This window comes from Cynocephalus volans, chromosome X (genome assembly GCF_027409185.1).
Source record: "Cynocephalus volans isolate mCynVol1 chromosome X, mCynVol1.pri, whole genome shotgun sequence".
Classification (NCBI taxonomy): Eukaryota; Metazoa; Chordata; class Mammalia; order Dermoptera; family Cynocephalidae; genus Cynocephalus; species Cynocephalus volans.
In genome coordinates this window covers 108940372-108955534 of record NC_084478.1, presented here as the reverse complement: position 1 = coordinate 108955534, position 15163 = coordinate 108940372, and the positions used below count along the sequence as shown (strand labels likewise).

Genomic DNA, 15163 nt, shown 5'->3' with positions numbered 1-15163 from the left:
GACCAGCATCACACCACCCTGATACCAAAATCAGACAAAGACACAACAAAAAAAAGAAAACTACAGGCCAATATCCTTCATGAACATAGATGCAAAAATCCTCAACAAAATATTAGCAAATGAAATACAACAGCACATCAAAAAGATACACACCATGATCAAGTGGGATTCCCATCTAAGGATGGTTCAACACATGCAAATCCATAAATGTGATATACCACATCAACAAAATCAAGAACAAAAACCATACAATTACCTCAAAAGATGCAGAAAAAGCATCTGACAAAATTCAACATCTCTTCATGAAAAAGACTCTCAACAAAACAGGTATAGAAGGAAAGTACCTCAACATAATAAAAACCATATACAACAGACCCACCGCCAACATCATCCTGAATGGGGAAAAGTTGAAAGCTTTTCCTCTAAGAACAAGAAGACGACAAGGATGCCCACTCTCACCACTCCTATTCAATATAGTACTAGAAGTACTAACCAGAGTAATTCACAGATGACATGAAGCTATTAAAAAAAAAAAAAAACCTGAATATTCTACCCAAAAACTAGAGATGATAAACAGTAAAGTTTTAGGATACAAAATCAATACACAAAAATTAGTAGTGTTTTTCTACACCAACAATGAACTAGCAGAAAAAAAAGAAATCAAGAAAGCTAGCCCATCTACAATAGCTACCAAAAGAATAAAATACCTAGGAATAAATTTAACCAAGGAGGTGAAATATCTCTAAAATGGGAACTACAAAACACTGCCAAAAAAAATTAAAAAGGATACCAAAAGATGGAAAGGCGTTCCATGTTCATGGATTCAAAGAATTAATGTTGTGAAAATGTCCATATTACCCAAAGCAATCTACAGATTCAATGTGATCCCCATCAAAAAACCAACAACATTCTTCATAGAAATAGAAAACAATCCTAACATTCACATGGAACAACAAAAGACCACAAAAAGCCAAGCAATCCTGATCAAAAAAATAAAGCCAGAGGCATAACACTACCTGATTTCAAAGTATAGTTCAAAGATATAATATCCAAAACAGGATGGTGGTGGCATAAAAACAGACACTCGAACCAATGGAACAGAATAGAGAATCTAGAAATCAACCCACAAAGCTACAGCCAACTGATCTTTGACAAAGGCACCAAGAACATACGTTGGGGAAAAAACTGTCTCTTCAATAAATGGTGCTGGGAAAACTGGACATCCCTATATAGAAGAGTGAAACTAGATCTGAACCTCTCACCATATACCAAAATCAACTCAAAATGGATTAAAGACTTAAATATAAGACATGAAACTATAAAACTCCTAAAAGAAAACAGGGGAAACACTTCAGGAAGTAGGACTGGTCAAAGACTTTATGAATACGACCCCCAAAGCACAGGCAACAAAAGGAACAATAAACAAATGGGATTATATGAAACTAAAAAGCTTCTACACAGCAAAAGAAACAAGTAACAGAGCAAAAAGCCAAACTACAGAGTGGGAGAAAATATTTGCAAACTATGTATCCAACAAAGGATTAATGTCCAGAATATACAAGAAACTCAAACAACTTAACAGTAAAAAATCAAATAGCCTGATTAAAAAATGGGCAAAGGAGCTGAACAGGCACTTCTCAAAGGAAAATATACAAATGGCCAACAGACACATGAAAAAATGCTCAATATTACTCAGCATCAGGGAAAACCACATTAAGACATCATCTCACCCCAGTTAGACTGGCTATTATAAAAAAAACAGAGAATAACAATTGCTGATGAGGAGAGAAAGGGGAGCCCTCCTACACTGCTGGTGGGACTGTAAATTGGAAGGAAGGAAGGAAAGAAAAGAAACAAACGATCATAGTAATACATTGAACTTTCGGAAGGAGAGAACAGAACTGAAGTTACCAGAGGTGGAAAAGGAGGAAGGGGAGTGGGTAAAGAAGGAATTGGTAAAGGGCCACAAAAAACAATTACATTGTACATTGTTGAATATACTAAGTATTCTGATTTGAGCATCACGTATTGCACAAAGGTACAGATATTCAATTCTGTACCCCAGATACACACAATCAACTATGTTAGAATAAAAAAAAAATTAAGAAAAAAGAATGAGAGAAAATATTTGCAAACTATAAAACCAACAAGGGATTAATATCCAGAATATACGAGGAACTCAAACAACTTAACAGTAAAAAAACAAATACTCCAATTAAAAAATTGGCAAAGGAGCTGAATAGACATTTCTCAAAGGAAAGCATACAAATGGCCAACAAGTATATGAAAAAATGCTCAACATCACTAATCATCAGGGAAATACAAATCAAAACCACACTGAGATATCATCTTACCCCAGCTAGACTGGCTATTTTCAAAAAGACAGAATAACAAATGCTGGTGAGGATATGGAGAAAGGAAAACCCTTCTACACTGTTGGGAGGACTGTAAATTAGTACAGCCATCATAGAAAACTGTATGGAGATTTCTCAAACAACTACAGATAGAACTACCATCAGAACCATACAGATAGACCTGAAACTGTAAAATTATTAGGGAAAATATAGGTGAAACACTTTAGCAGCTAGGTCTGGGCACAGACTTTATGAACATGAGTCTGAAAGCACTATCAGCAAAACAAAAAATAAACGAATGGGACTATATCAAACTAAAAAGATTCTGCACGGCAAAGGAAACAATCAAAAGAGTGAAATGACAACCTGCAGAGTGGGAAAAAATTTTTGCTAACTATGCATCTGACAAGAGATTAATATCCATAATATACAAGGTACTCAAACAATTATACAGTAAAAAAAACCAAATAACCCAATTAAAAATTGGGCAAAAGAGCCAAATAGACATTTTTCAAAGGAAGACATACAAACAGCCAGCAGGTACATGAAAAAATGCTCGACACTGCTAGTCATCAAGGAAATGCAAATTAAAACCACATTGAGAATTCATCTCACTCCAGTTAGACTGGCTATAATCAAAAAGAATGAGAATAACAAATGCTGGCGAATGTGTGGAGAGAAGGGAACACTCTTACACTGTTGGTGGGACTGTGAATTAGTACAACCACTACGGAAAACAGTGTGGAGGTTTCTCAAACAACTACAGATAGATCTTCCATACAATCCAGCAATCCCACTACTGGGTATATACCCAAAGGAATGGAAATCATGTCTAAGGGATACCTGCACTCCCATGTTTATCGCAGCTGTATTTATAATAGCCAAAATATGGAACCAACCTAAATGTCCATCAAGGAAAATATAGTATATATACACAACGGAATAATACTCAGCAGAGAAAAAGAGACAAAGAGATAGAAACAACAATCACAATAATGCATTGAACTTCCAGAAGGAGAACAGAATCATGGTTACTAGAGGTGGGAAAGGGGTAGGGGAAAGGGGATGCTACCAAGAATTTGGTTAATGAACACAGGAATGATTATGTTTTGTAATGATGAACATGCTAATTATCCTGATTTGATCATCACACATTGGACACAGGTATTGATATTCAATTCTGTACCCCACAAATATGTATAATCAATTATGCTATAATAATAAGGGCTGGCTGGTTAGTTCAGTTGGTTAGAGCACAGCCTTTTAACACCAAGGTCACGAGTCTGGATCCCCATACTGGCCAACTGCCAAAATAATAATAATAATAATAATAGTAATAATAATAAAACAGTGAATTGCATACTTTAAATGGGTGAATTGTATGGTATGTGAATTATATCTCAATAAAGTTATTTTTAAAAAGTAGGCATAAAGAAAAGACAGATTACAATTAGACTGAATAACAATGAAAGCAAGGAGCCAGTGGAATAATACTGTCAATATCCGAGGAGAATTTAACTATCACTCTAGAATTCTACATACAGCAAAACCAATTTTCAAGAACAAGGGCAAAATAAAGACATTTTTAGAAAAGGTAAGAGTTTACCATAAAAAGATCCTCACTGAAAGAAAAGTCTAAAGGATATACTTTTAGCCAAAGGAAAATAGATCTCATATTGAATGTGTGAGATGCAAAAACAAATGATAATCAAAGATATTGGTAAATCCGTGGGCAAATCTAAACAGGCATCAACTGTAAAGATAATAATGTCTACCTACTATGACCATTACACATTGTATACATGTATCCAGTTATCATATATACCCCATAAATATGTATAATTATATCTCAATGACAGTGTTTAAACAAAAAAAGTAAAATAATGTCTACTTTGTGTGTGTGTGCAAGGGGATGGACAAGAACAAGCTAGAACTAAAACCAGACAATAGCATATAAGCTAGCAGGAGTGTGATCAGAGTTAATGCATTCTAAGGTCCTTGTATCATATCAGATGAAGGTAAAGATAACAGTTATCTTTAGACTTTTAAGTATGCATGTTAAAATAGGTACAAAAACACCAAAAAGAGACACAGAGTGTGTAGCTTCCAAAGAATAGGAGAAAAACTACAATCAATCCAAAAGAAAGGGAATTAGAAAAAAAAAGGTTATTTAGAAAGCTCAAAATAAGACATTTGAATTTATTTCTACCATATCAATAATCACTACAAAGGTAAATAATTTTCCAGGTAAAAACAAAAATCAAACAGAATAAAAAATAATATCCAGTTATATGATATTTAAAAGAGGCATCTAAGACATGAGAGAAGAAAGAGATTTTTTTAAAACTTCAAAAGATGGAAATATAGGGCCGGCCCGTGGCTCACTCGGGAGAGTGCGGTGCTGATAACACCAAGGCCCCAGGTTCGGATCCCATATAGGGATGGCCGGTTCACTCACTGGCTGAGCGTGGTGCTGACAACACCAAGTCAAGGGTTAAGATCCCCTTACTTTAAAAAAAAAAAAAAAAAAAAAAAAAGATGGAAATATATCAAGCAACTACTAATCAAAATAAAGCTAGGGTTGCAATACCAATATCAGACAAAACAGACTAAAAGAAAAATAATTTCTAACAACAAACGGTTACTCCATGATAAAAGGCTTGTTAAACCATAATTGTGTATACACCTAATAACGTACTGACAAATCTGCCTTCACTGTAGGAGATTTTCAACATACCTCACTCAGAAATTGATAGGCAGCGACAACAACAAAAAAATTTGTAAGGATATAGAAAATGTCTCTTCCATTAACGTTCATTCCCTTACTCTATTTCAACAACTCATCCCATGGTTTATCTGAACACTGTCATTACACTGAACCATCCCCTCCTGAAATCTTAAACTCCACTACTGTAACATTCTATCATTTCAGCTTATAATTCCAATACACTTCTTGAGCGTCATCATGGCATCCTGAATCTCATCTGCATGTGGTCCAAATCTGCCCTCTTCTGTCTTCACTTTCTTCCTTTTTTACTCTAGACCCCATGGTCCATCAGCTCAATTACTCTCTTGCCCCCTTGTCTTACTCTGGAGAAATCACCCACCCTTACATGTGTAATATCACAAATTCATGTTCCCTAACCTCATCTGGGCCTTCAAAACTGTCTCTCTAATCAGCTCCCATTCTCATCAGCAGCTATTTCAAATTTTGCACTCTCTCCTCAAACATAAGTTTCTATCTTCTCCTCCTCACTGTCAGCAGACCTTATCTCCTACTTGAGTGAAAAATTGAAAAAACAATCACTAAGACCACTAGGAAGGAATTCCCTCAATTGTGTCCCCCACTAAACCACAAACTTATTAACATCCACACCCATCCTTTTTGCTTATTGTCAGGAGAGGCATCTCTCTATTGAAAACAAATTCCTATAACTTTAACACTGATTCTCTTATTTAGATACCTCTCCTCTACACCCCCAAAGAATCCTGCAGAACACTACCATAGGGTTTATCACAGTGTACTTATCTCTCTCCCCACTGTATTTAAAGATATTTGAGGCTCAGCCTCTTACTAGACAGCTTATCTTGGCAAAGTTACTCAACTTTTCTATGCCTCAGTTGTCTCATCTCCAAAACAGGAATAATATAATTTTCCATGAATCCTAGCTCTGGTCGTGTGACCCTTGGTAATTTGACCTCTCTATGCCTCAGATTCCTCATATCTAAAATGGGGATAATAATGAAGACAACTTCATAAGGCTTTCAAGGGGTTTAAATGAATTAAAACCATATTTTATCTGGTATGTATTTTACACGTACAGCACATTCCACTTTGGTCTAGCCACATTTCTAGTGCTCACTAGTCACAACAGGCTAGTGGCTACTACATTGGTGAGCAAAGATATAGAAAACAGTAGCTGCTCAATAAAATTCTTTAAAAGATATTGATGTAAGAAATGAAAAGAACTTTCAGATCCTCACTGGAAAAAAATGGTTATGTATTCTAACATTTATTTTTTATAGCATCTCTGAAAACAACTAATCCTACAATTGATGTCACGTGAGAGTTTAAATGGCAGCATTTTCTTAATAGTTCATGAGAAAATGGTGCATCTTACAGCCAATGGCATCTTAAAGTTGATGAAACACTGTGTATATAAAGCACTTAGTACCTGGCATATAAGCCTCACACAAATTAGCTATTATGTCTTATTCATATTTATATTCCCAACACTAGTTCAGTGCCTGGCAGTTTGTAGTTAATAAATGTTCATTAAGTGAATCTCTATATAATGCCTTGTAACCTCTAACTTTGTACATCTAAATCCAAATATATGAGGGTACTTCAAACAGTTCGTGGAAAGATTCGTATCACCTTTTAATTCTATTTTTCCATGAACTTTCTGAAGTACCCTCGTATTATATTCCTTTCAAAACTAGCTCCTTCTCACAAAGTTCCTCTTGCTGTCATTCTGAGTCATGCTGACTTACAAACGCAGATCTTTAACTCTTGCCTCTTCCCCTAATCCACTTTAGATAGCAGGTCATGTCAATTCTTCCTTTACAATTTCCCCTAAAATATGTCCTTTTCATTTGCATTCCCACTGCCACCCCCATAATCTGAGACAGTGATTTTTGAACTTTTTGGTCTAAGGACCTTTTATACTCTTAAAAATTAGAGGGCACCAAAGAGCTTTTGTTGATCTGGATTATATCTATCAATATTCACCATATTAGAAATTAAAACTGAGAAATTTTTTAATGTTTATTAATTCATTAAAAAATAATAAACCCATTACATGCTAAAATAAATGACATCCTATGAAAAATAACTATATTTTCCAAACTAAAAAAATAGTGAGAACAGTGATATTGTCTTACATTTCTACAAATCTTTTTAATATTTCTGGCGTAATAGAATATAGTCATATTCTCTGCTTCTGCATTCTGTAAACATATGCTGTTTTGATTGAATTACAGGAAAAAAATCCAGCCTCACACAGGTATGTAGTTGGAAAAGGAACGAATATTTTAACAGCCTTTTCAGAAAATTGTGAAGATTAGTCTTTCATACTACAAGAAAACTTGACAAGTGGTAGTTTCTTAAGGGTTAGCTACAATGTACAATCTGAAACCTTTATCAATGAAATATTTATACACTGTTCCATTAAAATTCATTGATGTATCTTGCACTTCAAATGATCTTTTACCCAGTGCATGATTTTATATCATGCTTGCTCATCTGGAAAATATTGGTTCACCAAGTTATACTAAGCTTCTAAATGTTAACACATTTCATTATACAACAGCTAAAAATCACATTTATTATTATTGCCACCAATCTCATCAGAAGTCTTTAAGTATCAGGTTCACAGCGGTGTATTATTTTCCAAACTTCAAATTTTCATTTAAAAGTTCAAATTTTATCACTGGCATCAAATATTGCCAGTTGTCTTTTTTGATATGATAGGCTTGCTTTGATCATTTTCAAGAAAAAAATCTTCCAAATACCAATGTCTGAATAATCATAATTTGAATGTCAGTCATTCGTTCAAATAAAAATGGTGTGCCATGAAAAAAGCAGCTAGTTTAATTCACAATTTAATCATACAAGTGCTTTTCCTCAGAACAACCATTGTACTTTGGTATGCAGAACGGCTTTGTGTGCACTTCTCATTTCATCACACCGAACACTGAAGACATGTCTCAAGGGTCAAGATTTAGTAAAACTAATGAGTTAATTTTTACTGCTTCATTTAGGACATTCTCAAGTGAAACTAGCATTTTTGTTTTTTTACTACAGTGAAGAATATGACCACTAGTACAGTTTGGTGCCACTGCCTTCATTGGTGTTAAAGCATCAGCAGTTTTACCCACCACTGTTTTAGCACCATCAGTGCCAATGTCAACAGTGAAAATAGCAAATAATATCTTGGTATTATTATGAAAATAATTTTGACCTCTCAGATCTCCTGAAAGGGTCTAAGGGTCTGCAGACCATATCTGAGAATTTCGAGTCTAGGACTTATTCATGTTATACCTGGACATACACATGTCAGCCTCCTAAATAGTCTTCGCCTCTCTCCTCTCTCCTAATTCACATTAGTTTGGCACTATTAGATACAGCTTTTTTTTTTTGGCAGCCAGCCCGTACAGGGATCAAACCCCGGACCATAATGTTATCAGCACCATGCTCTAAGCAACTGAGCTAACTGGCCAGCCTCTAGATACAGCTCTCTATAAAGCTGCTTTCAACATATTCTGCCCCCAAATTTTCAGTGATAGCCTCACTGAACAGAGAATAAAGTTCAAATTCCTTATTATCACATTGAAAGACCTCCACAATTGTCCTCACCTAACTTTTTCAGCCTTACCGCCTACCACCACCCACCACCAACTACAATGAAGTCAGCTGGTCTACTTACGGTCTCCTGAAACACAATTTACATATCTCACAACCTTGCTTGAGCATTCCCTATCATATCAAACATCACTGCCTCTCATACAATCCCATATCCTATTAAACATTTAAGACTCAGTTCAACATCCACATACTTTATAATCCTTTTTCTAATCACTCTGATTTACACTGTTCTCCTCCTTCCTAGAAATATTATAGCAATCATTATCCTATCATATACTGTCTTTGATAATTTAACTCGAGTTATTTAACTTTACGTGCTTTCCTCAATTTCCCAATTAGATTTAAGTTCTTGGAGTACAAAAACTCTGTGCTTAACTTTGAATCTTCTACAGTGCCTAATACAATGCAACAAACCTAGTGGACTATCATTTTTTAAAAAATGAAATCAATGAATAATGCTCTTCCCAAAGGCAAGATTCAGTTAGAATCACTGATGTCCTTGAAAGACTTCTTAGAGTTATTAATGTTTTTAACGGGAATAATTATGCCTTTTAATCAAAATCAGTCCACTGGCAACTCATGAAAAGTAATCCTCTCCTCATTAATTCTGATGAGGTTTTTGCAGTGTCAATCAAGCAAATGTAGAGTAAGTGACTCAAAGGACCCTGTTGAAGTGGTTTAGAAGGGAAAAGATGGTGATCACTGCTCTAGATCAGCAAAGAGACTTCAATGTGGAGTCAACTCTATATGTAATATTTTTATTTCCTTAAAAGTAGATATAAAGCAAATATGGTAAAAATTTTATATTTGTTAACCTGAGAGAGAGGTGTGAGGGTATTTGTTATGTTAGTCTTTGTACTTGTCTATATGTTTGACATATTTTTAAATAACTAAGAAAAAAATGCATTGTGTGGCACTCTGAAGCACATATGGTGCATCAATATACATGCATGTACAATTTAATTGATGCTCTGTGCTGTCCAATTTTTACTTACCAGTGCATCATCTTGCAATGAAGCAAAAAAGAAGCCATAGAGCAAGTTAATTTGCTCCTTATGATCAATGAAGTCAAACATTGCAATCAGCCAACGATAAAAAAGTACCTGTCAAGACAAAATGCTGACCTTTAGAGAAATATAACTGGCACAGAAGTGCTTAATTTCCCCCTCAGGGCTGTTTTAGAAGCTTCTAGCACAAAGTAGGATAATAGATTTTATTTCTCAGTAAAAATTTGTTTGACTAGAGTCCTTGCATCAAGCTATATTATTCCAAAACTACAGGCTTTCCACAAAAGGCCACTGCCATTACTCCATAAGTGGCTCTTCCCTGCCAGCCCCTAAGTGGTTCTGAAGGACTTATCAAAGTGTTTAAAAAGATTACCTTGGTGCTACCAGAACACTTGCCAACACAAAGCCAAGAGACTGCCTTAACCACAGAATCTTCTGATACTAGAGTTGCTGGAATCATGCACTTCAATATCCGTGTGTTTACAGCATTCCCTGGAAAGCAGACAAACTCTAAATTACACTATACTTTACTGTCTCAATTGTCTCTTTACTCCTGGTCCTAAAAAAATCTCATTTTATACTGAAGGCAATAAAAATCAACAGTATGTAATATTCAGTATCTCTTATCATCACTATAAAACATTATTCAAGGGCCAAGCCCGTGGCGCACTCGTGAGAGTGCTGCGCTGGGAGCGCAGCGACGCTCCCGCCGCGGGTTCGGATCCTATATAGGAATGGCCAGTGCACTCACTGGCTGAGTGCCGGTCACGAAAAAGACAAAAAAAAAAAAAAAAAAACATTATTCAAAAAAAATATATACCTTTAACTTCTAATATAAACTATAAAGCAAATTATTTGGCCCAGATATTTCCATTTAAAAAGGAGGGATGAAAAAAAGACCAAATAAAAAGGGGGGATGAATAGAGGGTCTCCTTAGGGGGTGATGAAAATGGGAATTAGTGATGATAATCAAACAATATTGTGAATATGCTAAAAAACACTGGATTTTTTATTAAAATGTAGTTGATTATACATGTTTGGGGGTACAGAGTTGAACATCAATACCTGTGAAAACACTGAATTTTTATAAGGGTGAATTTGATGGTGTGTGAATTATACCTCAAAAAAAGCCTTTCAATCACAGCAAAATATCAAAGATTTTTTTAAATTTTGTAATACAATACATGTTGATTTATTTAAAGCTATTGACAGACACCATGCATGAGCTGCTACATTTAAGAATAAGTAAATATATTTTATCCTCTACTCCCCCCAACAAGGGAATAGGGTAGCAGAATGGAACAGATATCCTTAGAGTTAGATGGCTGTAATAATATTCTACTCTAGTCCAATCTTTCCATTTTGCTCTCTGGTCTCCATGGTGTTCTCCTCTGGTAATAGAAGTGATGTTACAGAGACTGACTTTATATATACCCTATATCAACTTCTGTTTACTAAGGCTTCAAGAATTAAAATTTATCTCATCAATTTGTACCCCCATCGCTCTATGGAGAAGAAAGGAAGCAGTGATGGCAAGTAAAGAATCACAAGAATAAAAATCTCTGCTTCCCACTCTTGTGGTTTCTTGGTTTTATTTCTTTTTTTCCCTCCCACTCCCATCCACTAAAACTTCTAAAGTTTAAAACAGTCTTACCACTAATACCTTGCACATGTACCAAATTCAAAGAAGAAATTCAATACTGACTATTTTTACTTCCCAGTGACTTTATTTCTCAAATCTAAAGTTCCTTTACACCTAATTATGATGACATTTCTAGCATACCTGCCCTTAAATATGCATTTCAACTTCCCAAAAGAGCTACATGTAAAAATCTAGTAGGAATGGGGGACGCATAGAAATAAAAGGAGAAAAAGAATAAAGGAGGCCACATCTGACCTCGGCAAATTCCAGCTCAACAGAAAAAGGAAAAGTAACCTAGAAAGCCAGAGATTATTTTTTAAATTGTTTTATACAAGTTTCCAGAGTCTGAGGCATGCATTTTGAAACACCCCAAGATCTGGCTGACATCATGAAAACCTTCTAACCATTAAATTCTAAGATATCAAAAAAGAAAAGAGGAATTCCAAGATAGAAACACCTGTACATTCTATACATGTTTTAAGGGGAGAAAGGAGTGGTAAAATTGATAATGATAGACACTGATCAGTTAAACTCAGATTCCTGGAAAGATATTAGAACCAAACAAGCTGAAACCACCTACAAGAACAAAAGACAATTTTATTAGGTCTAATTTAAATTTCTAGGAAAACAGAAAACTAATCAGGTAAAAGTGGAGAAATAAACTTTATAGTCATATGCTGAATTCTGTTAGTAATATGTCGTTACTTTAAAATACACACACACACACATCTGTAAATATAATGCTAGGGTATACACAAAGGAATGTAACATGCAAGGGCCAGGAAATACTTAGTATATAAAGCATCTAATTTTGATAACTTTTTTTTTTTTTAATGTAGAAAAAAACGGTAGCAATGTGGTACAGTCTAAACACGAGAATGAGAGTTAGGAGACCTGATTTCCCCAGTTCTAGCTCTGACATTAAGCAAGTCTCTTTAACCACTCTGGGCCTCAATTTCTCCACCTTTAAAACGAGATGTTTAGAGTCTAAAATACCTTCCAAGTCTGAATTTGAATGAGAGAAGGTTAAAAGGTTCTTTTCAAGTAAAAAGAATATTGACCAGGTGTTATTTCTAATAACCTTTCCCAACCCCTCCCCACCACCACCACTAAACTTAGAATAGGAAAGGAAGCATTTGCACAAAAGAAAAAGCATCTTGACTGTTAATGTTATATACACTGGGATGGAAACGGTATAAACTGGAACTTTTCATAGATAAATAAACCTAAAGGCAGTGAATTAGATTAGGTGATCTCTCAAGGTTCCTTCCAGCAACATTACTTAAATTATCTATGCTTCTTAAGAGAAATGCTAAAAATGGTTCCCATGTATTTGGTGACAAAAGTCTACGCATTTTATTTGTAAAGATATGATAATTGGTCATTTTCAGCATATGCACACAGAAACTTTTGGCTCATAAAGTAGTCTAAACACAATCTTACTTGATTGGTCTTATGAAGAGAATAGTAAAAATAAAGAAATACAACTGATTCCAATGAACAATCTAGTTCAAAGTCTAAAAGGCAAAACTAATAGCAAACTGATGACAAATGAACCCGCTCAACATACCAAATTTGCCACTGAGTGCCACATTTAATAGAATGTCAATTTCTTCTGGAGCTAACCCATTCTTCCAAGCCACATTTTCCACAGTTTTCAAGTGTCTTTCTAAGGTTTTATTTTCACTCCATGAAGTTTTAATGGGACCTGGAAAAAGGAACAATATTAAATAGTGAGACCTGTAAAATTCTTTCAGTCCTCAGCCTCAACAATGACAACTTGGGACTCTTTAAGGAATAGCTTTACGTAAAAAATGTCTTCCTAAAAACCCTTAAAAGCCTTTAAAACTCTAGAATATTTTTTTGTCTGTGTTTCTGGTTTAGTGTCTGGTTAAAACTCTAGAATATTTAACAGCAACACCTTCAGTGAGGAAAACTGAATCATACACTGGCATCCCTGCTCTAAACTAACTAAAAGCATTGAACTTAGATTATAACCGTTTCAATACTTGGGCAGTGGTTCCCAAACTTTGCTATACATTGGAATCACTCAGGAAACCTTAAAAAAATCCTGATGCTAGGTTGCATGCCATGCCAATAAAACCAGAATGTCTAAGAGCAGATGCAAGGCATCGGGTTTTTTTTTTAAAAAAGATTCTCAGGTGATCCCAATGTGCAGCAGTTTGGGAACCACTCTGCTAAAAAGATGTTTTGTTGCTGTATCAGTAGTACTTAACATACTGATTGGTATGTATAGTAAGTGTTCAACAAATGTCTATTAAATACACAAAAGCATGAATGAGCAAAAATACGCTTTCCTTTAAAAATACTTAATTAAAAAGACTGGAATATTTTTACAGAAATAGGACTTTCATAAGGAAAACAATACACCTTTACCTTTCTCAAAGTATCCCACTGCTATTTGCAGAGCATCTCCAGCTTGGTCGTCATCATGTCCACAATCTTCCACTAAATTGTTTTGTCCATGTTTCAAGATGCTTTTTGAGTTGCTTAGATCCTGTTTTATTTTCCAGGCGGAGAGCTTGGTCTGACGACTGTTACTACCTTGTAAAGTCCTGTTTTGTGCCTGGAAACTCTTAACTGTCGTTTGAGGCAACATTACTGCATATGTTATATACAGAAACAAATGTTAAGTTATCATGAATCAGCCAAACAGTCCCTTTTTCTCCAGAAAGACAGGGACCATATCCGCCTGTATTCCCAGAATTCAGTACCTAGCATAAAACAGACATGCAATAAGTAAGCTGACAACAATCCAGGAATCAATACCTATAGGTTAACTTTCTCAGAAAGTCCTTGACTTAAGGGCCAGCCCGTGGCTCACTTGGGAGAGTGGTGTTGATAACACCAAGGCCACGGGTTTGAATCCCTATATAGGGATGGCCGGTTAGCTCACTTCAGAGAGCGTGGTGCTGGCAACACCAAGTCAGGGGTTAAGATCCCCTTACCGGTCATCTTTAAAAAAAAAAAAAAAGAAAGCCCTTGACCTAAATAGAAACAACTTATCAAGGTAACGTTTATCAGCTGAACTAGCCTTGGGCGCGCGGGGGGGTGGGGGGGGGGGCAGTAAGAGTACAGGCAACATAGCAAGTTCTCTCAGAATGGCTATATCATATAAGCGAATCCAAAACTAATCCATCTTATCAACTCAATCTCATTTTCTCCACTCCTTGATTTTGCTTTTAATCTTTATGCTCTCCACTTTGTCAGTGGTGAGTTAAAACTGAATAGTTCAAAAGCCAAACTGGTGGCCAGACTAAACATTCTCAAGACAAAAACATTCCTTGTTTATTAATTCACTTATTCAATAATTACTGATCATCTATATGCCAAACACAATTCTAGTCACCAGAAATAAAATAATAAAACAGTCAAGGTCCCTGCTCTCATAAAACTTGGGTGAAGGGGGACCAAAAAATAAATAAGTCAATAAATAAGTAAAATAATAATAAACATAAAACACAGTGATACGACAGAAATGGGGTGAGGATGGGAAGCTACTTTGGAATAAGTATTCAGGGAAAGCCTCTCTGAGGTGATCTTTAAGCTGAGATTTGAATGCCAAGGAACCAGACATGTTAAGATCTGGTGGAAGAGTATTTCGTGAAGAGGAAAGAGGAAGACATGCTCAGACCACCCAAAAAAAGTGCTTGCTTGGTGTGTTAAAGAAACAGCTGTAACACCAGTGTGAAGGGAGTGGAAGGAGGTAAAGGGTAGTGAAAGATGAAATCAAAAAGGTAGGCAGGAACTAGATCATATTGGGATTTGTAGG

The 15163-nt window shown here is 35.5% G+C and overlaps 1 protein-coding gene across 2 annotated transcripts in view; it reads right to left on the bottom strand.

The window, feature by feature from the left end:
- The window catches only part of CENPI (centromere protein I), a 58201-nt gene extending 44211 nt beyond the window's left edge, over nt 1-13990 (bottom strand). For both annotated transcript variants that reach the window (XM_063084350.1, XM_063084351.1), the window contains exons 1-4: nt 13768-13990; nt 12941-13078; nt 10102-10220; nt 9717-9824 (exon numbers count right to left, since the gene is read on the bottom strand). In XM_063084350.1, the coding sequence (XP_062940420.1) occupies nt 9717-9824; nt 10102-10220; nt 12941-13078; nt 13768-13990 (588 nt within the window). The remainder of the gene's footprint in view (nt 1-9716; nt 9825-10101; nt 10221-12940; nt 13079-13767) is intronic.
- Between the last annotated feature and the right edge of the window lie 1173 nt (nt 13991-15163).